At 36.0% G+C, this 25,514-nt stretch overlaps 1 protein-coding gene and 1 pseudogene across 27 annotated transcripts in view; one reads left to right on the top strand and one right to left on the bottom strand.

Moving 5' to 3' along the window:
- Nucleotides 1-25,514, top strand: part of DTNB (dystrobrevin beta) — a 339,638-nt gene that overhangs the window by 132,350 nt on the left and 181,774 nt on the right. For all 27 annotated transcript variants that reach the window (XM_072633900.1, XM_072633909.1, XM_072633915.1 and 24 more), the window contains one exon: nt 15,606-15,730. In XM_072633900.1, the coding sequence (XP_072490001.1) occupies nt 15,606-15,730 (125 nt within the window). The remainder of the gene's footprint in view (nt 1-15,605; nt 15,731-25,514) is intronic.
- On the bottom strand, nt 22,090-23,814 carry LOC140520156 (prostaglandin reductase 2 pseudogene; annotated as a pseudogene).

Below are 25,514 nucleotides of genomic sequence, written 5' to 3'. Positions count from 1 at the left end.
CACTATCACTGCTGCCTTTCTAGGAACTCCTAGTTTCACTGCTAGAGCTCCAGTATTTCTCTGGAAAAGGTGTTGGGGAACCCCCTATCTTTGCTACCAGGGAAGAAGGAAGTAAAGGGAGTTTTCACAGCTGTTGCTGCTTACAGCTGGGGGTGGGGTGGAATGGTCTAATTTTTACAATATTGGGGCTCTATCAGTGAAAGGGCAACTCCAGTAGCAAAGGGTAGGGGAATGCCATATGTACTATTGAGGTCAAAGATAAAAGGGTTTGATTAGGCACCAATTACACACTTGCATTTCAACTTAAAATACTTTTTCTTGTGGAAAGTGTTATTGTGGTTAGTTTCAATAATACTTCTGTGCTACAGTTAGGTTATATTATGTTAAGTAGATTTTTATGGCCTGATCTGGGACCCTAACTGTTATTTATAGCAGTTTCTGTTAGGATGCAAACCTCTTTTTAAGTTAGGGGCTGCTTATAGTAGAATTAATATTATTACACTTAGATACTTTGTAGAATTATAGTGGGCTCTTACATATTATGTAGTGCAGACACTGGTTGTTGTGCTTCATGCTTGAAGAGGACCAGAATGACATCACCTATGTTGGGGTCAAGGTACAGTGTATCTGGCTCTGGCTGATCAGACCAATGTAGTCTCAGAAGGCTCTGCCACAGGTTGGACACAAATAATCCATATGAACATTTGAAGTAGAAATAATCTCTAAATTTATGCATCTCATTTTTTTTTTTTTGAGCTACTGCAGTTCGGCTTTGCTCATAGAGCTCAACACCTCCTTCAATGTCTGTATGCCATGCTGGGCAGTCCTGTGCTGGTGTCTCCCATGTTTCACAACTGATTCCACTTTTCTTTAGATAGTCTGTGAGAGTGTCCATGTTTTGCTTCATCTGCCCTCCTATGGGTGCTTGCCTTTTTCAAGTTCTCTATAAAATAATCTTTTTTGGCAAATGAATGGTTTGTATTTGAACAACGTGGCCAGCTCATTGCAGCTGTGCTCTCTGCAGAAGAGTTTGAATGCTTGGCAATTCAGCTCAAGAAAGGACCTTAGTGTCTGTTACCTTATCCTGCCAGGTGATCTTCTGAATCTTCCTAAGATAATTCAAATGGAAGTGATTCAGTTTCCTGGAATGGTGCTGGCATACTGTCAAGTTTTCACAGGCATACAACAATGAGGTTAGCACAACGGCTCTGTAGACCTTAAGTTTGGTAGACAGTCATACCTTTTCTCTCCCATACTTTCCTTAGGAGCCTCTCAAACACTGAGCTAACTCTGGCAAAACATGTGTCAACCTCATCATTAATGTGTATGTCCCTGGAAAGTATGCTATTAGTGTAAGTGAACTTATTCACAGTATTCAAAATTTTTCTATTTGCTGTAACCAATGGTTCTAGAGTATTAGATGGTGTGGTGCTGGCTAGTGGAGAATCTGTTTCCTTAGTGTTGTCAGGCCAAAATTAGCACAAGCTGCAGAGAATTGATCCCTACTCTGTTGTATCTCAGCCTTAGAGGCTGCATTGAGTGCAGCTATCATCTGTGAATAAAAAGTCATGCACCAACTCTTCTTCCACTGTAGTCTTGGCTTATAGTCTTTTTAAATTAAATAATTTACCATCAGGATGGTATGAATTCTCTCTTGAGCATCCTTAATAAATGGTCATCTAACCTTTACCTGAAGTCTTACAGTAAGGGGGAAGTTAACCTGCTACGGTAGCACGTGCCACTCTGGCATAGCTCCATTGTTAGGGAGTATTGCTTTTTGTTGAATTGAAATTTCTCTTCATAATAATAATATTTATATATGATATATATTTGTATATGAAGTTTACAAAGCCCTTTCTCCACAAAAGTCTTATAAGACAAATACTACAAATATTATCCCCATTTTATTGAAGATGAAACAGATTCACAAAAGTGAAGTCACTTACTCAGGATGACATAGTTGGTAAGGATCAGAACTAGGATTGAAATTCATGAACCACTTGTCTCCAAGGTACTCTGTTGAGTACCTGACATAAGAAAACAGGCAGGTTTTCTGAGTTAAAGAGGAGCATAGATCAAGGTGTAAGTTAGAGTCAGGGTGCTTGCTGTGAATGAAATCAGCCCTGAGGTTGGGGAAGACATCCTCCTGAACAGCCAGGAGAGGTAGTGGTGGAGATGAGAACTTGCTATGGTTGGATTGAGAATGACCATGCAACCAGCCCTCTGGTTGGAGGGATTGTGCCTAAGTAGTCATTCATGTGTTAAGACTCTGTGTAAATTTGGCATAGTCAATTCAATTAGAACATTTTGTTAGTTATCTACTGTTGTAAGGGTAACTCCACTCTTGTGCAGGTTCAGTTGGTCTAGTCCTTTAAGAGGCTGGCAAAGGCATTTTGCTTCTTTGTTACTTGATATAATCAGCCCAGAGGGAGGTGGGGTTAGAAGTCTTACCTTGCCTCTTGCCTACTTTCTTAGGAATCCCTTGATGGTAGTGTTGACTCCAGGAGAAGCGGTGTTATTTAAATATCATATTGATCTGGCAGGCTACTGGGGTGGAGTAGAGGATTGTACAAGGTCTACTGGCAGGTAAAATAGTATAGGGAGAGGTGGAAGCAGGTTCAGGACTGGGGCTACCCAGCCCACAGATGCCATTTAACCTGTTCTGAACAGTTATGTGTGCCTATGCACCATGTCACGTTGCCAGTGGCCTCTGCGTATCTTAATACTGGTAGTGGGGAAATTCAGAGTACACATGTCCCAGTGAAAGAAAAGATACCCTTCTTAACCTCATCTGCTAATTATGTGGGAGAGGGGGAAAACCTGAGGGATTTGAAGTTTGGGGAAGATCCCTTGTCGTAGCCCTGATGTTGGGGAGAAAGAGAGGAGCTCTGCCATCAAGACACATGGTTCCAGTTTAGCCCTTGATCTCAATATTCCGTAAATCAAAAACTTGATAAATAGGTGTGGCTGCTAAATCACTAGTCACAGTCTTGAGTGAAGTCATGCTTCTGAGAGAGAACTGCTAGACAAAATGCAGCCCAAAGTGGGAGGGGACAGCCAAAAAGTAAAGCAGCAAGTTTTATCGAGGAGGGAATACTCAAATAGTGCAGATGCAGTTAAGAAAGATGGACATAGAAAAGTCTGCTGGGATCCTGAGTTGAGTTAGGCATCCCATGTGGGTGAAGTAGGATGGATTTTTGTAGGGTTTTTATCTGTATCAAGTAACACCAGGCATTGAAGTCAGGGAGTGGAGAGTTTAGATCTGGGGAATCTATCAAGGTTCAAGACTGGTGCTGACTCACTGGAGAGAATGCAAGAAGACATTTGCAGTTGGAAAAAAGGGATGTTGGACTCTTATTGCTGCTCTTACTTGACAGGATGACTCAAGTTTTTTTTTAAAGCTTCCTGGGAGGCCTCTTCATTTATCAGGTCAAAGAAGCTACTGTATTCCGTACATTGTTGTGGGGACTTTGGGCTGGAGAAAAAGCATCATAGGAAGCATCATAGATTGTATAGGAGGAGAAGAGCATATTGGACTGTCCATAGTACCAAAAAGTTAAAAGAGCTTTTAGGTATGGACCTTGTGCAGATGGTGAGCCTTAAGGATAAGCTTGAATTTTCTCCCAAAGGGATATGGAACAGAAACCTCCTGAGATGTAGTGGAGGGTCTCAGATGTAGATTTCAGGGGCCAGTGGAAATATTAAACAGTGGCCGTCATATCTGCCTCAGCGCCAGAATCTTATCTGGTTTATTTTGCTTCTTGTGCAGGTTTGGTTGATCTAGTCCTTTCTTCCTTTCCTCCTACTTCTCCTTCTCTCTGTGTATTCTGGAAGAGACTTCTATTCCTATAAGAACCCCCATACCACTGCCTATAGAAAAGACAATTAAATGGGAGTCTGAGAAATAGCAACAATAACAACATGCCTTATATCCTTTACGTTGACTATTTAATTTTTGATTTCGTAAAATGACTTTTCATTGCAATTTTTATCTTTTGTGACTGCTCTTTCAATTTTTAAGTTTGGCATTAGGCTAAAATACTAGGTATTCATTAGTGCTAGGGATAATTTTGAGGGGAAAGGATTTGTTTACTTCTGTTCTGAACTTAAACATCTTTTTCACAGGTAACACACAGGAGGCACTAGAGGTTTGGGACTCCAGCCTCTAACAGGTTCGCTCTTGATCTGGTCAGAAAGACAGACTCCTTCAGAGTGGTTAATAATCAGTTTTATTCTAGTCCAGTCTTCTCAGAAGGGTTGCTGTTAATGGGAGCATCAATTCCTACAGCATTCCCTAAAAACCCTTCTCTCAGGGGCTGCTGAGAAGAGGAGGCAATTACTTGTATGTCTCGATGGGGTCAGTTGAGACAGGCACAGCTTGTGCACACCACTAAATCTCCACAAACCTTGATGGGGGCTGGTCAAGGCACATAGATTCCCCTATAGGCTTCCCATGGTTTCTCCACTCACTGACCAATGACCATTTGCTTTTTAGGGCAACAAAAAGGCATCTTGCCAACATTAAACTCACAGGTTAACTTTAGCAATATTGTCATTCTGTGCAAATATAGTAAATATTACATTATGTCACTCCTTATGTCATGGCACAGCTGCAATAGGACCGTCTGTCATGATTTTAGGAATTACTATCTAGGATACTTGAGACTATTCTGGGAGTTATTATCTAACACCTGGAAATTAGACATTGTTATGGTATGGATCCTGAGAAACTAACTCTTAAAAGGATAACAGAATCCTCCTTACATATAACACCAAATAAAATGAAAATTTTGGGAAATATACTTAGTAGAAGAGGAAATGAAGATTATACAGGAAACTGAATTTCTGTGATATACAGTTTGCTTTTCAGGTATGTAAAAAATTGGCCATATAACTTTCAAAGCTTTTCTGCTTGTTATTTCTTCTGATCTTCCTTCTGTTTTCCTCTGTGCATTTTCTTCCTTCAGTGACAGCTTTTTCTTTCTCTCTTTGTTTGGATAACCTTATCTGTGTCTGCCCCTCTTCCCCTTCACCATTCATGCACTGAAATAAAAGAAAAAAACAAGACCCTTGTAACGAATATTCATAGACAAGCACAACAAATACCTATAGTGGCAGTCTGAAAATGTTTAGCTTTTTCTCCATCTTTACTAAAGATCATCTCACTGTCAGGAGCTGCGTAGCATGCTCCATCATTGTTCTTTTGGAATCATGATTGGTCATCGCATTCATCAGAGTTCTCAAATCTTTCAAAGTTTTTTTCCCTTATAATGATGTTATTATTGTATAAATTTTTCTGCTTATTTCACTCTACGTGGTTGGGGGGAGGGGGAGTAATGCTGAGAGAAACAGAGTTGGAGTGTAACCCAGAGAGACAGAGATGCTCACAAATAAAAGAAATATAGATGTGGAAGTTGGTAGAGTGAGACAGAGATAAGGAGAATAGCAGAGGCAGAGAGACATTGAGGAAAATAGAAGATATTGCTTAAGTACTGTAGGGAGGATGGCAGAACCTGGCAGAACCTGGGAGAATGAGTCAGGAGACATAGATAGAGATAAAGACTGAGAAAGGAGAGACATAAAGTCCAGGACACAAAGCTAGACCCTCCTGTGAGGATATATCCCAGGAACAATATGGTAATAGTAATAGTAGTAGTAGAAGCTAACATTTATACAGTAACTACTATGTGTCAGACTCTGTGCTAAGCTGGTCAGACACACACCTTTGGAGGGTGATTATCTGTCATTTCTATCTATATCATATATATCAAATGATTAGCTCATTTGATCTTTACAACAACCCTAGGACTTGATTGTTGTTATTTTCCTCATTTTACAGAAGAATAAACCGAGGTAAACAGAGGCTAAGTGACTTGCCCAGGGTGGAACAGTTAATAAGCGTCTGAGGCTGGATTTGAACTGAGATCTTCCTGACTCCATGCCTGACACTCTATTCACTGCATCACTGAGCTCATATAGGGGAAGGGGAGGGAGAAAGTTTCTCTGTCCCCATTTTATTGAATTTTTAGTTGACTGTTTGGGATTCTATAGATTCTTGTATCATCTACAAAAACTGATAGCATTCCTTCTGTTTTTTTTTCTCATCTTGTTGCTTTAGCTAGTATTTCCAGAACTATGTTAAATTAATTGTGATGATGATGAACATCCTTGCTTAATCAGTCTTCTCTTATTTTGGTTCTCAGTTTTAGATAGCTTCTACTTAACCATATGAAGTAAAGGTTCATTTAGTCTTATTCTTCTTAGTGTTTTTTTTCTTTAGCAGAAGTAGATGTGGGATATCGTCAAGATCTTTTTCAGTATCTTTTAATGTAATCATGTGGTTTTTGTTATGTTATTCACATAGTCTGTTATGTTTATAGTTTTCCTTATATATTGATCCAACCCTGTATTCCTGGTATAAATTGAGTCTGGTTATAATACATAATTTTAAAAAATATGTTGTTGGAACTTCTTTACTAATAATTCATTTGTTATTTATGTAAGCGTTGGTATTCATTAGTGATATTATTTTATAGTTTTCTTTGTCTCCCTCCAGTTTGGGAATCAAGACCATATTTGTATCAATGAGCCTTTGGAAGGCTCATTAAGGATACTTTAAAAGATCTAGCATTTCACCTGTGAATGGGTGTTCTTTTCACCAGTGTCAGTCCCAAACCCTTAAAGTTTTAACTGTGTTGGCTTTCATCTTCTTTTTGGTTCCTGTTTTTGAGATGCTGAGTAACTGGAACACTTTCTGATGTGAGGTTTTAGCACGTTTGTTTTGTACCTTTCTGTGTGGCTGACTGAGAAAATAGTCCAGATTGTACGCAGTGCTCTCCTGTTGACTTTTACAGGGACCTATATATTATTAAATGAACAAAGTACATCTTCATCAAGAACAGATTATGCCAGACTAATTTACTTTTTTGATATAGTTAACAGACTAGTAAATCATGAAGAGACTGTAGATATTGTTTACCTAAATTTTAATGAAGCATACAACTGTCTCATGTTGTTGAGAGAAAGATGTGACCTAGATAGAAAACTAATTGAATGGCTGGATCCAAAAAGTAACCATCTGTCATTTAATGTTATTTTGAAACTTCTTTGGTGAAGTACCCCAGGGATCTATTGCTTGGCCTTGTACTGTTTTAACTGCTTTTATGAGTGACTTGGATAAAGATACAGGTAGTATACTTATCCAATCTGTAGATGATATAAAGCAGAGAAAAAATCGGGAGCCATGATATTTTGACAGCCCTGAACATGGAGCCAAATCTAATAATATGTAATTTATAGGGATAAATATAAAGCCTTATATTTTCATTAAAAAAAATCAGTTCCAGACATTCAAGATGGGGAAGTATGGTCAAAAAACAGTTCATCTAAAAAAAAAAGAATCTGGAGATTTCAGTGTATTACATAATGGAGACAATAGTGTGACCTCAGAATCTTCCACAAGACTTCTTTGTGCTTCCTATATAATAAGTTGCTAAATCTTGTCAATTGTATCTCCATAGTATCTCTTGAACATTTTCCTTTCTCTCTATTGCATCCTTCACCTGGACTACTAAGATAGCATCTTTAAAAATTATTACTATCTTTTTTTGCCATCATATTCATTTCTGAATATATTCCTTCTGCCTCCCCTATTTAGTGGTACTTCCTTTGTAACAAAAAAAAATGGTTTTTACAAAAAACCCCAAAAAACAACCAATTCACCAAAACTAGAAAACTCACTGAATATGACCATCTATTCAATACCCATACTTGCCAATGAAGGGAAAATTTTCATTCTTTCATTTCTTCTGGGCCAGGCTTGGTCATTATAATAAAATAAGTTTTGGGATTTTGTTGTTGTTTAGTTCTGTTTACATTTTTTGTATTCATTTTTGTTTTCCTGGTTCCTTACCTTACCAAATTTTGCATATAATAAGTTCTTATAAGTCTTCCTATGCTTTTCTGAATCTTCATACTCATAGTTCCTAACTTAGACCTATGATTTAATTGATTTGATCAGTCCACTGAAGCAGATTGCAGCACATCCATGCTTGTACATCCTGCATGATTCTTTTATGACCTCTCATAAGTTTGCTATACGGTGTGCACCTACTGTGTTGGTGGCCTTCTTTACTTTCTTTGGACATTGTGAGGGTACCATAAGAGGACTTTATCTTTCCACTTTCCATCCTTTACTCATCCCATGTGACTAGCCCATATTCTCTTCCTGTTGTGCAATTTTTCTTTGATATCTTTTATTCCTAATCTTCTTCGTAGTGCCTTACTGGTTCTGGTTTTATGTTATAGTTTTCTCATATTCAGTATGCACCTCTCCATTAACTTTTTGGAGACTCTTTTTCTTTGTCTTTCCACCATACAATAATATAGGTAGAATATTGCTGTAAAGATGGGTTTTTGCTTTCATGAGAAGCTTGGGAGCAGTAAAAGAGCTTGTAATTTCTCAAACACAATCCAGCTTACTTTTTTCCTGTTTAATTCTGGATCTAGCTTATTGTTCATCTGTACTGTGTGATCCAGGTTATATACTGATGGATAAGCACCATATGTCTTCTATCCAAATGCATGTTGTAATTTGGGCAATGGACGTTCTTGATCCATTTGTCTTTTCTCTGTGGATGGTCAGGTCAAACTCTTTTGTGTCATTACAGTTTGGAAGAGGGGAAGATAAGTTCAGGTTTAAGATGTCTGCAGGACATACAGTTTTAAATGTTTAGTAGACAAATGTTGATATGGAACTGAAGTGTAAGGGACCAAGAAAGAGAATATGGATGGAGAAAAGAAGAGGGCCTAGGATTAAAATTTCAGGAATATCTGTAATTAGGGGAAATAATATAGATGATGAACCAGCAGAGGATACTGAAAAGTGGTTACACAGATAAGAGACAAATAAGAAGAGAGATAATAGAGTCACAAAAACTCAGAGAGGAGAGTATCTTCAGGAGGAAAAGGGGATCAAAAGAACCAGATGCAGACAGTAAGTTATGAAATGCTTACTATGTCCAAGGCATATGCTTTGCACATAGTGGGGATATAGATAGAAGCAAAAATAATCACTGCCTTCAAAGAGCTCATATTCTAACAAACATGCAAACAATGATGTGTACAAGATACATATAGGGTAAATTGGAAGTAATCTGTGGGGTTACAGTAGTAGTAGCTCTGAGAACACCGTAGCAGTGGGAGGGAGGGAGAGGATCTGGGAAAGCCCTCTTGAAGAAGGGCAGATTTGAGTTGAGTTCTGAGGGAAGAAAGGAGGCAGAGGTGAGGGGGCAGAACATTCCAGGGATAGAGAACAGTCAGTTAAAAGCCATTGAGTGAGAGAATGAGTGTCATTTTTAAGGAATAGCAAGAATGCCAGAGTTACTGTGGGTTTGAGGGTAAAGTATAAAACCAGAAAAATAAGGAGCAAAGCTGTGAAGGGCTCTAAGAGCCAAACATGATTATATATGTATAGACTGGATTGAAGCTAAAAAGGGTTAAGATTGAGAAATGGGTAGCTTTGACAGTTAAGAGATCATTGGTAACTTCTGAGAGAACAGTTTGGTGAGTGATGAGGTGGAAAGCCCAACCGCAGAGGGTTTAGTGAAAGGAGGAATGGTGTCACTGATTGTAGATGGCTTTCTCAATGAGTTTAGCTGTAAAGGGAGCTGGGCCAAAGACAATAGTGGGATAATCAGATCATATAAGGATTGGGTTTTTTTTTCTTATAGTGGAGGAACACAACTGAGTGATGTAGGCTGGAGAAGAGAAAAGAGGAAGCTTTTGGTGAATGGTCTCAAATTTTTCAGTGACATGTAAGGCTAAAGTTCTTAGCTGAGAGGGGTTGAGGAATGGGTGCCATGGGAAATTTGAGGAAAGATGAAAAAATTTTGTAATAGTTATTGTGATGACTGGAATAGAAAATCAGTTAGGATGTATAAAAAGATTGCTTTGCTGCAGTGAGAGCCCAGTTGAAATTATTTAACAAAAATTTGTGGTGGATCTATCAATATACTTTTGTGATTTTCTCCTGTTTCATTCAGTAGCACATAAATAGAAATGAAGACAGCAGATAGTGGAAGTAATACAAGTTTGGGGATCAACAAGACACATTAGTGATAGTATAAGGAAGCAAGGAGCTCGAGTCTGACAGTGTGGTATTTAATTGGTAGCTAGTGAAAAAGCAGTATGGAGGTATTAGAGATAACAGTGAAGGTGAAAAACAGTTTCACAAGTCACAAAGCAGAGGGAAAGATAGAAAGACAAGGGACTATGATCATAAAATGGAATTTCAGAGTTTGTGAACACTGAAATATAACACAGGTGATGATCATCTGTTTGTAACTAAAGTGGAGTAGAAGAGTAGAAATGAGTGAATTGAAGAATTCAAAAGTTAGAGTTTTTGAGAGCATATCAGTATATATGTTGAAGTCCCCTAAATGAAGTGAGGAGTTGTAATGAAGAGAAAGATTCTGATCCACTCATTAAACATATTAGGAAGGAATGTGAGTGTCCTGGGCATCAGTAAATAGCAACTATCAGAATATTGATTGGGTGATGAATATGGATTGAATGAACCTCATAGGAGGAAAGATTACTGAATAATGGTGGTAGAAGGAGAATCTAGAAGATGCAGTGGGCAACAAGGAGTTATTCAGACTCTTATACCACAACCAATGAGGCAGGGGGTATGAATGAAAGTGCAGTAAGTACTGGAAAAAATCACAAGAAGGGAATTTTGTTTCAGTGAGTACCAGAAAATGGAAGGAGTGAGAAAGAGAAAAGTTTAATATGAAAGCAAGCTTGTTAAATGTAGAACAGGCATTCTAGAGAGCACAATGGAATGAGTTGGTAGATCTGAAGTAGAATTTTGGAGGTGGGTTATAGTTTAGGGGGATGGGAAGAAAAGGTTAATGAGAAAGTGCCAAACCTTATCCAAGTAATTGACTCCTTGAATAGATCAAATAGAATTCAGTGACTGTATGACAGAGCAAAAAAAAATGAGAACGCAATTAAAAGGTTGAAAAATAGCAGAAAATTCAAGATTTCTGACTAAAAAAATAATAGCTGGAAAATAGGTCAATGAGAAATAATCACAGAACTTTTGGATTCCTTGATTAAAAAAAAAAGCTTACATACTATATTTCATGAAATTGGAAATGAAAACTCCCTAGATTTTTTAGAACCAGAGGACAGAGTGAAGGTAGGAAGAGTCTGCTGCCCTCCTGACAGGAACCCCAAAATAAAAAGCCCCAGAAATGCCATAATTAAAAACTAGAACTCACACATCAGGTAAAAATACTGTAAATTTACAGAAAGGAGTTCAGGTACCAAGGAAACATACATGGGACCACAGAAATCTGAGAGCTTCTACTACAAACAATTGGAGATCTTATAATACAATATTCCAAAAGATAAAAGGTATAGAGACTTACAGTTAAGACCAACCTACTCTGCAATATTGAGTATACTTCTATAGGAGGAAAAAAATTAGGGAATTTTTAAAGTATTTCTGACAAAAAGATATGAACTTTGAACTTTGAAAATCAAACACAAGAATCTAGGAAAATTAAAAAAAAGATCTTTTGAGCAACTAGCTTGCACTATTGGATGATGTAGGGTTAACATACTAATAGGGAGAGAAAAAACGAGTGTCTCTTCAGGATCTTAATGTCTTCAAAAGGGTTAAATAATAAAAACAGAGGTCCTGGACTAAGTTGGTTTTCTTGTAAGAGAGGTTTTTAGAATGGGGGAAGGAAGGAAAGAGAAAGGAGGGGAATACATTACTGTGAAATGGGAGGAAGGGATGGAACTTGTTATTTCTTATAGGTGTACATGAGAAAAAAAAGGTATATACAAACATGGAGGAAGAAGTAGGTGAAACGGCATTGCATGAACCTCATTCTTATCTGAAATTGTCAAAAGAGGTTTGAATATACAACAGAGACATTTTAGCATAGATACTTATCAAACTGAACTGGGAAACAAGTGAGGGTGCAAATGGGACAGGAATTTACTGGGAATAATCACAAACAAAATGAAATTTCTGACCCTGAAATGGAGATTAAAAGGGAAAAAAAGAAAAGCACTGGAATCTAACAGGATGCTCATCATTTGAGGAATGGCTGAATGAGTCATCATGTCATATTAATATAATGGAATATTATTGCACCATAAGAATGATAAAAAATATTTCAAAGAATCTTGGATAGTGTAAATTGTTGAAATATTAAGTGAGTAGAATCAGGAGAGCAGTTTAAAAGGACCACTATACTGTAAAAAAAAAAAACCAAAACCAAAGCAACTTTTCAAGACTTGAAAACTCTAATCAATGCAGTGACCAACCATGTTCCCAGAAAAACTTATGGTGAGACATAGCCAAAAAAATGATGGATGCAAGTTGCAGAAAGAGACATACATTTTGGACTTGGCCAATGTATTTATTTCTTTTGTTTGACTATGCTTATGTATTACAAGGGTTCCACCCTCCATTTCTTTCAGTTTTTTATCAGAAGGGGTGGTGGGGGCAGAAAGGATTAGCAATGCTGTTGACAAAAATTGAAATATTTTTAAAAATTGCACAGAAGAGAAAAGGAGGAAGCTCAGAAAGAAACACAGACAGGTAGGCCAGTTTTGAAAGTAATATATAAAATTTGCTACATAATTTTTTAAGCTAAAGGATAGTAGAGCTTCATGTTTTCATATAAAATCTTTTATGTTCTGTATGTATGTATAGAAATTTTATGTTCTGTATGTATGTAAATGTAAAGAAATCCTCATTTTTGGTGTTCAAATAAATAAAACTAAAAACTTCAAAATTTGTTAGGTTTGGGCAAAAATTTGTCTAACGTGATTTAGGAGGGGTTTGTACTATGTTACATTTTAAGAAATATGACCTTTATTGCCCCTTAGTTTAAACATTTTTTATTTCTGTTGATGTCTTTTGTTGTTATATCACAGTAATTTCTAAATATATCCCTTCTTTCTCTCTTACCCAGTGTAAGACATGCCTTTTATAGTAAAAAGGAGAAAAAAAATCAGTAAAATCAACATTGAATACATATGACAAAATAAGCCATATTTCACACTTAGTCCAGTCAAGGCAGGAAGATGTATTTTCTTAACTCTTCTCTGGAGATAAGCTTGGTCATTATAACTACACAAGGGTCAGTTTGCTATTTTCTTTATAACAATAGCACTCAGGTGACTTTCTCCTTTTCATTGTTTTTCCTGCCTCTGGAGAACATAGCAGATGTTGATACTAGAATCCTGGCCTGACTAGCATAGCCCAAATATGTGCTATGGCAACTTTTACGTAAGATCATGATTATAGTAATAGATTTTTAACAGCATTTAAAAATAAGGAATATAATATTATTTATAAAGCTAGGCATATAATAACATTAATATAACTTGTCAAGTGCCCCAGACTTGTACTTTGACCTCTCAGCTCTCTTGATTAAAAAACAGTATATTTAAAGATGATTTTTAGCAAACTTTTAAAAGAATATCTAGTTGTTATTTAGTACCTTTCTCACTACTTACTTATTGAGCAATTGCAACTTAATCTAATCTCCCATTATTTTTATTAGATTATGATTGCTAAGAGTTAAGGATTAACATAAATAGGTTTTGGTTCTTTTTTTTTTTTTTTTGAGATTATTGGCTACTACATTTGATTTGGAATGAATTCACTTTATACTCTCAATCTCATTTCAAAATTACATTCCCTAGTGAAGCTTGGCATCTGAAAACCCTTTTAAGTAGTTTTTTTCAGTTCAGCAACTTTTTTCCATTTTCAGTGAGGAGTAGTCCATTCAACCTGTTAATAAGCCAGTTGAAGCTAATTAAATGGATAGTATTAATTTGCTTTTCTCCCAGCAAACCAGATTAGTCTTCTGACTCTTCTCATTCTCCATTATGTTGCAGAAACAGAGAAAAACCAAGCTAGATATCTCCATGTTAAGTGGAAAGATCTCCCATTACCATCTTGACAGCAATCAAAAGAATGTAATTTCCTATTGAATCTCCTAAAGATAAATAAAAACCTTTGCCACCCCATCAGATATTTTCAGTTGTAGTTGTTAGATATGTCTAATTGAATACGCATAATAATACTCCAGGAAGGACTTGAATCCAATCATCCTTTTTTTTTTTCAAAAAAAAAAAAGATTGAGGTAAAATTTCCCAGAACTACTAGTTTAATAACAAAACTGTTTTGCTGCTGTTTAATTATTGAGTTCACTCTAAGGATTCAGGGTCTGCTAATATTTTTGATCAGTTTCCCATTGGTCAGTAGTACAAATCTATGTACTTGTTATTCACGATACTTCAAAAATGTCATAATTTCACTGGGAATTGGCAAATCCATAGCAGATTGCAAACCATCTCTGCCTTTAGTAGATAACCTTCATGATTTGCAGTGTTTTGCTATGGCTAAAATAATTCATCTTCTGGTGGCCAAATTTCTAATGATACGGCTATTTATAAATATGAACAGTTATTATAGGATAAATTTAAAAAGAAAGTTGATTCTATTTAACAGAGACCATGCATTGTTTTCCAGTTTAGCTATAAAATTGTTCAGAGCTTTTTTTTCTCTCACTAAAAACCTGTTTTCTCTTGAACATTTTACATTGAATTTGAACAAGTTTCAAATATAGATTTAAATTAGTTTTATCACAAGTTATTTTAGCTCTGTGATCTGATTTTTTAAAATAAACATTAGATAGGACAGGAAGAGTTTAGTTTGGAACAGTCTATTCCTTTAGATCTAGACTAAAAAAATCTTATATTCTCCATTTCTGATACACACGCACACACATACACCCCTAGCAAATAAAGATTTTGGGTATGAGAATGTCACCATCTCCATCACAGCAGTGTCTGTATTGTGTTTTAAAAGGCAAAAGAGAGAACTTGATAGTATGTATAAAAATTGTATTTATGCCTGTGTGTTAACAATTTTTCTTTCAACTACTTATTCTCATATACCATACCCTAAAACACTTTTACAAATGTTTTTAAAGTCTATTTCCTTTCTTTTAGTACATATCCCTTCCTATTGTCTTTAACTGAGTCAAAGGTTACTTTATGTGATTGAGGAAATAAATTGTAGTATTTTAACAGCAGTGATGCTAGGACAGTGCTATAATCATAGAGACAGTGGGAGATTACATGAAAAAATTTCCATATGAACAGAAAGGAAAAGAGATTTTGATTTGGAAATATTATTCCATGGTGGAAATGTTTGAAATGTAGTGTACTGAGAATATATAAAATAGAAATACCCTCGGAGCAGCTGTGACTTCCTTTAATTTCCTGCCACTAATTAATTGTCCAATCATAGCCATGCAGTGTTCCAGCTAAAGACATCACCAATGTCATTTCATCCAGTGGAGACCAATATCAGTTAAATGACTTGAAAAAAAAAACCAACCTCATTAATGGTGAACTTAGTACAAGAATCTATGATCTTTAATTTCCAACTCAGTACTCTTTCTGATAGCTTGCTTTGTATTTGAAAAGATGTTTATTATAGTCTCCAGAAACACAATGGGCAGTTCATTTGAAGGTTTAATTGATTATTTTTTCCTTTGATACAGAAATCACCTGCAAAGAAGCTGAGCCATGCAATTAGTAAATCTCTGGGTTGTGTACCCACCAGGGAGCCCCCACATCCTGTTTTTCCTGAGCAACCAGAGAAACCACTTGACCTTGCACATATAGTGTAAGTAAAAAGCTATGTATGAATTATTTTATTACTGAGACACGACTTTATGTATATGTTGTAGTCAAAGATCAAGTGCTAACTCATAGCCATAGGGCAACTGCCATTTAATTCCCTAGGTTTGGGGATGTGTGCATAAGTTGGCTCTCAACAATAACTAAATTTAACAGCAATAATAACAGAAAACTTGGTAGATTTTCTTTTCTAGGAATTAGCTGCTAAGTTTAGGATCCAAAATAATACTTTTAGTGTTTAAGGAAAGAAAAAAAAGGCATGCTATTCTAGAACATTCTTTTCCTAGATTTAGGAAAAAATTAAAATTATGATCCCTGGGGAGTCTCTAGAAAGAGTTGAAGAAGGAGGTAGGAATATCGGACCACCCTAACTCTTGTAGCATGTAGAAACTATCGTAACCGTAAGTCCCTCTGCCTATCCTATCTACCCATCTTTCTTCTTTCCTGGAGTATGCATTGGTAACAGACCCCAAGCCCTCATTTAAGCTAGAGCAGTAGGTTAGGAAGGTCAGACACACCTTAGTAATAAAGTGTTGTGGTCTTCTCTCCACTTGTGGTAGTATAATTCAAATTGCTTAATGGTGAAGAATCAAATGAGCTTGCCTGGAATTTGGTGAGTTTTATGTCAGCATCTACATGTAAGTTTAGAACCTAAATGTTAGAAATTCATTTTTAAGGACACTAGCAGTTTTAAAAAATCATTATTTCACTAGGTACAGTGCTGTTTCATTTTAATTTGTTCTTGCCTTGGAAGAGAACAACCTTTCTTTATATAAGAACCCTGTACTTCCCTGTGGAACACCAAGAAATGAAAAGCAAAATAGTTTTAAAATTAGTGTAATTTTGACACTTCAGTCACTGCCCAATAAGCAGTCGCTGTCCTTACATTCCCATAATATATTTGAGCAAAACCATCATTTGTTAACAGGAGAAAGTTTTTTTAATTTGTAATTTGGAACCAACATTGAGTGGTTGCTTTTTTGGTGTCTTCCTTTGCTTTTTTGAGGTAACTGTGAATTTTTTTGGTCCTCACAAAAATCTTTCCATGTTTCTTTGAGTTCTTAACATTTGTCTTCATTTTTGTGACAGAGACAAAGATATGGATTAAACTTAGCTAATATGTAAATTAAGAACATAAAGCTTAATTTTTATAATCATATTTTAAAATATACATATTGTGGCCAGTTGGGGGGAGTTCAAGAAAGACCAAAGTGTGTGTGTGTGTGTGTGTGTGTGTGTGTGTGTGTGTGTGTGTGTGTGTGTGTGTGTGTGTGCATAAGAGGGGGAGAGAGAGAGAGAAAGAGAATGATATGGCAAACTCACAGAAAATAGATTTGTACTTACTTCAGTAGCAATATGTTGGATGGCCTGGAATGGGAGAGATTTAAGGCAGAGAAAAAAATTAGAAATAATTGTTGCAATAATCCAGATTAGTGGTAATGAAAGCTTGAAGATGTCAGGTGTATGGTAAGAAGGTATCAAATGGGAAAGATGTGGCAAAGTTGGAAATAAAAATAAATAAAAATATTTGACAATTAATTGGCTATATTGGATGAGGGAGCAGAAGTAGCTGGGGATAATTGCTCATGAGTTAAAAGAATAAATAAAAAAATACTTATTCCCTCCCATTATAATAGTAAAAAATTCAGCTATCTCTATATATTCAAGTCCAGTGAACAATGATTTATTAAGAACTTACTGTGTCACAGGCACTATGCTAAATACTAGGGATACAAAGAAAGGGAAAACAACATTTGACTTTTCTAGTCCAGAAAGTTAGATTTACCCAAATCTCAGTGGCTTTTGGCTCTTATTGCCTTTGCTATTCTATTTAAAATAGTGTTGTGCCATGAATGATAGTTCTTCTTAGGTGATGGCTGTTTTAATTTGCATCTTTCTGTTAATTAACATTGAATACTTTTATGTGGTTGTTGATAGCTTGGGCTTTTCAGAATTTTTTGTTCATGTGCTTTGACCTATCTATTGGACAATAATTCTTAACATATATTCATCACAATTTCCTGTTGATTTTGAAGCCTGACTTTAGAGGTTTCGTGTAAAGATTTTTATTAGTTGATATCTTTTCCTATTATTATGTCTGTTTCTTTTTTTAAAAGTTTTTTGTTTTTATAAATCAGAGTATTTTTTCTTTTATGATACTGCTTTGTCACAGTTTGTTATTAATTTTTTCTTTATACATAATTGAGAAAGAGATCCTTCAGCTCCAATTTTTTTTAATGGTACGAGTTTTTGTACTTGCCTTATTTATCTGTTCAGAGTGTTTTATGATGCATAGCAGAAAGTGTTTGTCTAAGCTTATTTTCTACCATGGCTGTCCAGTTTTACCAACAATTCTTACTGCATAAACAGAACTTTCCCTGGTACTTTGTATTTTGGGTTTGCTTATCTAATCTTCCATTCAACATTTCTATTTTCTTTGTTTGGCACCAAATAGTTTTGATAATTATGTCTATATGATGTAATCTGATATCAGCCAGTGTTAGAACACTTTCTTTCATTCTTTTTTTATTCATTATTTCCTTAGCTATTTAAGATCTTTTCTTTTTCTGAATGAATTTTTAAATTATTTTGTCAAACTCTACAAATTATTCCATTGGTAATTTATTGTACTATTTAATCTATAGATGAATTACTTTCATATCTTTTTTATAATATTACAACAATTGATACTAACAATTACTACTCTCTCCACTTGTTTTCTAGTTATATTTATATCCTAAGTCCTAGTGGATTGACTCTGTAATATGTATTACCTTTTATTGCTTTAAGTGGCATTTCTCTTTCCAGCTCTTTTTCTTGTTTTTTGTTAGTAATATGGAAATGCTGGTGATTTTTTTTTGGACTTATTGTGTCTTTTACTTTGCTGAAACAAATTTGAAAAATAGATTCTTAAGGATTTTCAAGTTAGCTCTCATTGATGAATAGAGATCATTTTGCCTCTTCTTTGTCAGTCCTTGTTCCCTTGATTTCTTTGTATTGTTTCACCATCATTATTAGCATTTCTAGTCTATGTCAAGCAATAAGAGGAGCATAGTAATAAGAGGAGATATAGTGAATTAGAGTATTGAAGCTGAAATGAGAAAGACCTTAGTTCTAATCCCATATCAAATATGTACTAGCTGTGTAACTAGTCAAGTTACCTAACCTCTCTGAGTCTCATTTTTTTCTTTTCTTTTTTATGTATACTTGAAGCCTTGAACTTTCCAACTTGTTACCTTGATATAGGTTAGACTGATAGCCTACTTCTCTTCTAACTAGTGGACTGGTAGAAAACTCATTTTCTGATCCAAATTAAATTCCTATTGGCAAAATATACCTTTATAATTTACACAGCTCCTTCTTAAGATATGTAAAGACTGAGGCATGAAGATTTTTCGCAGTATCACAAGCAAAAAAATAAACAACCCCAAAACTGAAAACTTTACAGCATTCAAACATATCCATGATTTTTTGCAGAGATACAATGGGAACTTAAAATAAAACTTCTTTTTCTCAAAAGCCTTCTTGAAACTTTCAGTTTGCTTTTTCATCATCACTTATTAAGTATTTGATGCAGTCCAGTTGCTAAAGGTTACAAATTTGTAAGTTTGTTGTTATTTAATATTTAAACCTCATCTCACTCCTGAATAACTGTTATTCATTTTAAAAAGAACTAGTTTTATATCTTTTCACCGAGAAAACTGAACTTTATGATCTTGGTTCTTTGTGTGTGTCTGACTCAGTTTAAGATGGGAAGAAAATGACCGTTTTCTTTCCACATTGATAATTCTATTCTGTCAAGGAGAATGAGACACGAGCCAGAAATGGGAGTTGTCTTATATTCCCTTAGTATTGCCACTCCTGTATACTTTGTTGCCTCACCCAGTCCTAGGTTATGAATTGTTTTCTCTACACAAGAGAAATTAACTGGTAACTGCTACTTCTATTGAAATGTAGAACAAAGTTTGTTGCCTGTAAAACCAAACTGATTTCTTATTCACTAAAACTCCTTTATTTTTCTCATAACCAACTTATGTATAAAATATGCAGCACATTTTGAACAGATTATAAGATTTTCTCCATACCTTATTTAAAGATTATAATTGCCCAATCAAGTCACTTCTTTAACTAAAATAATACTTTTGGATAACTTTTCTTAGTGTTTCATGCTGTTCATTATCCTTTTTATTACCATTCTGATACAGAGTCAATATATATTCTTGTTTAATAGAAAAAAATCTTAATTCTTGCTTTCATCCTACTTCTTGGATGTTCTGAACTTTAGCCAGTAGTCTGCTTAAAGAGTATATTCTTTTTTTGACATAAACTCTTTCTTATGGCCCCATGATTTGGCTAGCTTTATTCTTATTCATAATGTCTTCAAAGAAGTGCAATAGAAATTCACTAGACCAGGAGTAATAGAAGAGCATTTGTGGCCCTGAGAATGAATAAGGTTTAAATTTTTCTTCATTACTTAGTTATTAAAGCACACTTTTGTGACACTTACTTTAAAGTGATAGATGACTCTGAAGTCTAAAAGTGGTATTCTCCTTCCCTGTCCCCCCTTTTTAAATGAAAGTGCGTCTGGTTGGTGTCATTTACCAAGCATTGGTAAATTGTTTGCAACTCTTCCCCTGTCCCTCTATAGAATCCAAAATTAAACTTAATAAAGAAGACAATAATTCAGTACTTAATTTATTTGACTCAGTAGTTAAATTATTTGAGGGAAGTACTGAATTTATTTGATATATCCAGAATTTATCAGATTTAAAACTTGGCTTGGGTATATCATCATAAATCATTTAAGGAGTGACTGTTATATATTGGGCACTGTGCTAAGTATACAAATCCATTTACCTTAATATCTTCTTTACACTTGATGGAATTTCCTCATTCATGTACTTTCTGTCTCCGTACCATTGAATGCTCTCATGTAGTAGAAAAAATGTTTGAATCTAGAATCACATGACCAGAGCTCTCACTTTGCCACTTATTGGTCTGACCTTGGACAAGTCATTTTTGCCCCTGAGCCTCCGTTTCTTCATCTGTAAAATGAAAGTGCTGGACTAGATTTTCTCTGAGTCACCCTCCAGCTCTAAATTTGTGATCCTACGATTGGCATCATACTATTCTTTCCTAAGGACTTAATATAGATGCGTTCTCGTGCTTGTTTTTTGAAAGAGAAAAGGGAATAAAAGGAAAAGAAAAAAAAGAAAAGAAAATTCTGCAAATTTACCGTACTGCAACATGAGCCCTTCTACCACATCTAGATTAGGCTAATTTGCAAATATTAAGCATTTATTAATTGCCTACTAAGGACAGCTAGGTGGTGCAGTGGTGCAGGCCTGGAGTCAGGAAGTCCTCAGTTCAGATCTGGCCTCAGAAACTGTATTCTAGTAACTTCTATCAGTTGGTCATAATTCTTCTCCCTGAAATTTTACAGAGCAAATTTCATCCCTTCTTTGAATGACAGCTATTGTAGTCTAGGAAACCTCTTTGGCTTGTTCAGCCTAGGCATTTTTAATGGTTGGTTATCTTTGCTGTAGACATAACCCCTCCTCTTACTTGGACTCCAAATTATCCTTGTAGGATGCCCCTGATATCCCTGTTAGCTCCCTACTTGTGATATTAAAGATGGAAAGCCAGTTGAATCGCCTTCTAGACCCTCCCCATAATAGCCCCTATCTGATTACTGAATTTTATTGATACATGAAGCGTTGCTAAAACCAGGAGCCCTATGTGTGCAATGCCAGAGGGATAAGAATGGCTTAGTGTAACAGTATTTCACCCTAGGGAACCGATTCTTGCAGAACCATCATGGATTCCCTGCTCCTACCATGGTTAAAAGACCACTGTGCCTGAGGCTCTGATGGTATCCCTAATTGTATCCCTTCCCTCCTTTCCTACTCTTGCTAAAGTGATCTTCCTAAAGCACCAGTCTGACCATGCCATGCCCCTACTCATATATTCCACTGGTTCTCTTTCACCTCCAAGAACAAACATGAAATTCTCCCTTTGCTATTTAAAACCCTTTCAGCCTGCCTTCTTCCTACCTTTCCAGTCTTTACATTTCCCTCCATGAACTCTAAAATCCATCTATACTAACCTGCTTTCCTTTCCTCACACATAGGACCTCCATTCTCTGAGAGCACTGACTGTCAAGCCATTAGTAAACATTTATGAAATACCTATCATGGGCCAGGCATGGTGCTGAACTCTAGAAATACATAAAGTTGCAAAAGACTGTCCCTTCCCTCACAGAGATCACAATCTAATAAGGGAGACAACAAGCAAACAAATATGTACAAGCAAACTATGTTCAAGATATGTAGTAAATAATTTTTTTTTCAGGCTCAAAAGAAAAGTGTATTTATGCTCCAATTAGATCTTTATACAGTTATTAAAGTACTTCAAGCCTTGAGTTTGTTTACCTTCTTGAAGATAAAACACAATTTAACAATCTGAATAAGGTCAAGGTTGACTTTTGCAGGAAGTCTAAATGATAACATTATAAAGTAGCAAGTACTTTGTTCCCACCAGATGCAAAAGTCAATAATTAGAGCTGAATAAAAAAGTGACCTGAGAATGATGCTCAAAAGGTTGTAGTACAAAGTGATTTCTCAACTATTATTCTACTCTGAGTATTAAAAAATAGTAACATTTTCTGTAGATTCAAAATATCTAATACGATCATGATACATAATGCTAACTCTTGAAAGAAAATGAAAAATGGATCATGGTGATCTTTTCTTACTCTAATTCATTATATGTAGAGTATATTAAGTTGCAAGAAACAATTATCATTAAAGCTTCTAAGAAGCTATCACCAATGCTGCACATTATGAAATATAATGAGACAAAATAAAAGTTAGGTTAAATTAATCTTATAAATTAACATATTTTGAAATCTCTCTTGTTAAAGTTGAAAAGAAATCTATTTGATGTTGTTGTTCAAGTGTAATCCAATGAAAGGACGGAGATTTTTATTCGGAAACACGAACGATTTGCTTTCCAATATTGCCGCCTGTCATCATAGATTGAAAAGCAACTCCCATGTTTTCCAAGCCATTGATCACTGTCTCTTTGACCTTTATTTTTCCTTCTTTAAACCACTGACTCAGTTGTAGAACTCCAGACTCAAATTTGTCCTTGTAATCAAACAACAGAAATCTGTCCCTTGTGATGTTTTTTGTTTTCAGAATTGACTCTACTTCAGGCAGCAATGGGGGAGGATGAAGCATATCATTATTGTACTGAGATATCTGACCACACAGGATAACATGGCTGTTCTTATTCATCTGGCATATAACAGTATCACTGATGACACCACCAACGTTGTCAAAGTACACATCCACTCCAGATGGGCAAGCCACATCCCCCTTCTTATAATTAATTGCAGCATCAAAACCCAGTTCTGAGACCAAGATGGAGCACTTCTCATTTGTTCCACAAATTCCCACCACTCTAGAATAGCCTTCCAAACGGCCAGTCTGGCCAGCCAATGATCCACAAGCACCTGCAGCTCCACTGACAACCAACGTCTGGTTGGAACCAGCAGTTATGTGACCTTGTTCTTTAATTGCAAGTAAAGAAGTCAATCCTGTTATACCAACAGCACCAAGAAAGTAAGAAAGGTGCCCATCTACAACTCGTGGGTCTACCTTTTCAAGTGTATTTCCCTCTAAAATAGCCTTCGTCTGCCAGGGCCAATTAAAAAATGTCACAAAATCGCCTTTAGCTAAATTTTCATGTTGACTCTCTTCTACAACTCCAACACCTCCACCATCAATCACTTCAGACAGCTGCCAAGGCTTTATAAAGTCAGCACCAGTGTCTTCATTCAATCTAATACGCATATAAGGATCCACAGAGAGATAGAGAGTTCGGACTTTTACTTGTCCCTTGTTTAATTTATCTGGTAAATTAGCCTCTTCTGTGCGGAAATTCTCTGCCACTGTAACGCCATGTATTCCAGGCCGGGAATTCAGTACAACTCTTTGTACACGCATCACTATGTTCAGGTAGTAGACCTACAAAGATCAATCTTCAGAGCTCCCTGGAAGAAGGTTCTCTTGCGAGGACAGGAGGGGAGCTAGGGCTATGTAGTAAATAATTAAGAGAAGGGAGGCACCAGAATTAAAATAGGTTGAGTAACACATCTCTTATCATTTGATTTTCCTTACCAAGAAGCTGTAGTGGTTCTTCAGTGTCTACAAGATAAGTACTGGCATTCAAATATCTTCTCCCTACCTGTTTTTGTAACTATAATTGTGTATTTACACCCCTTTGACTTTGTTCATGTATTCCACCTTGTCCTCACTTGAACATATTACTATACCTATATCTGTCCCTAAAACATTTATTCAACATCATTATTTTTGCATATTTCAGAATTTTTAGCTATATTCAGAGCACTGTTCTGGGTGCTGGATGGGATAGATAATTTAGGCAACTAGGAGGCACAATGGATAGAGCACTGAGACTGAAATCAGGAAGACCTGAGTTCAAATCCTACCTCAAATACTTTAACATTTTTTTTGCCTCACTTCCCTTATCTGTAGAATGGGGATAATAATATCACCTGCCTCCAAGGGTTGTTGTGAAGATCAAACGAAATAGTTATTGTGAAGTGCTTAGCACGGTGTTTGACACATAGTAAACACTATGCCATTGTTAGTCATTGCTGTTGTTATTAAACTTCTCACCAATTTTAGAGAAAGCAACACCAGTTTCCTTTTTAAAAGCTGTCTTATCCTCTTCTGTTCTAGAGTGCATCTCTTAAATAGAAATCTCACTCCTAGACTTTTCCCTCCTCTCTCCTATAACTTTGATATTGACTTCTCTATTGGCTGTCTCTCCTACCTTCAGACACACCCATGTTTCTGTATCTTTAAAAAAAAAGTCATAAATCCTTTCACTTGGCCCTGATATCCTTTGTAGTTATCATTAGGCAATCCGACCACAGATATTTGAGTGCCTACTACATATAAAACTATACTAATAACTGTGTAGGAGATAGAAGCAACTCTAAGTAATCTGCAGCATTCTAATAATAACTTGCATTTATTACACTTCTGTGAAATAACATAGGTGTTAATCCCATTTTACAGAAGAGGAAATTGGTTTGAGAGGAAGTGTAGTGTTACAGAGAATATGCTGTACATGGAGTCAAAAGACCTTGTTTTCAAATCCTGCTTCTAATACTTAATGTGACTGAGGTCAAGCCACTCAGCCTTTCTGAGCTTCAGTTTCCTCATCTGTAAAATGAAATGCTTGGACTAGATGGCCTGTGAGGTCCCTCCGAGTTCTGAACCTGTGATCTTTTGATTTAAAGAGGTGAAGAAACTTGCCTAGCGACCCACAGCAGATAAATGCCGGAGATGGAACATTCGGGCCCCTGGCTACAAATAATCCAGTCTATTGCTGTTGAGCCCAGCCTGTAGCTGGGGAAAAATAATAATCAAAAGGCATTTTGTCCACTTGTGCAATAGTCCTCAGAACATAAATATAAAAGAATAATAATAGGATAGCAATCTGTCCTGGCATCATTTTTATCTGAACTCCATCCAAAAAGTTGAGAATAAAATATTTTAACAATAGTATCTTACATTTACATACACTTTTAATGTTCACAAAGTGTTTTACAATACTTTTATCACATGTGAGTTTCTTGACAACTTGGTAAGGTGGGAGCTCTTGTTCCCATTTTATAGATGAGGAAACTGAGGTTCAGAGATATTGAATGACTTGCTCAGAGCCACACAGCTTGT

The sequence above is a fragment of the Notamacropus eugenii genome, chromosome 1 (genome assembly GCF_028372415.1).
Source record: "Notamacropus eugenii isolate mMacEug1 chromosome 1, mMacEug1.pri_v2, whole genome shotgun sequence".
Taxonomy (NCBI): domain Eukaryota; kingdom Metazoa; phylum Chordata; class Mammalia; order Diprotodontia; family Macropodidae; genus Notamacropus; species Notamacropus eugenii.
The sequence above is the reverse complement of the archived record's forward strand: the minus strand, read 5'-3'. Positions and strand labels throughout refer to the sequence as shown.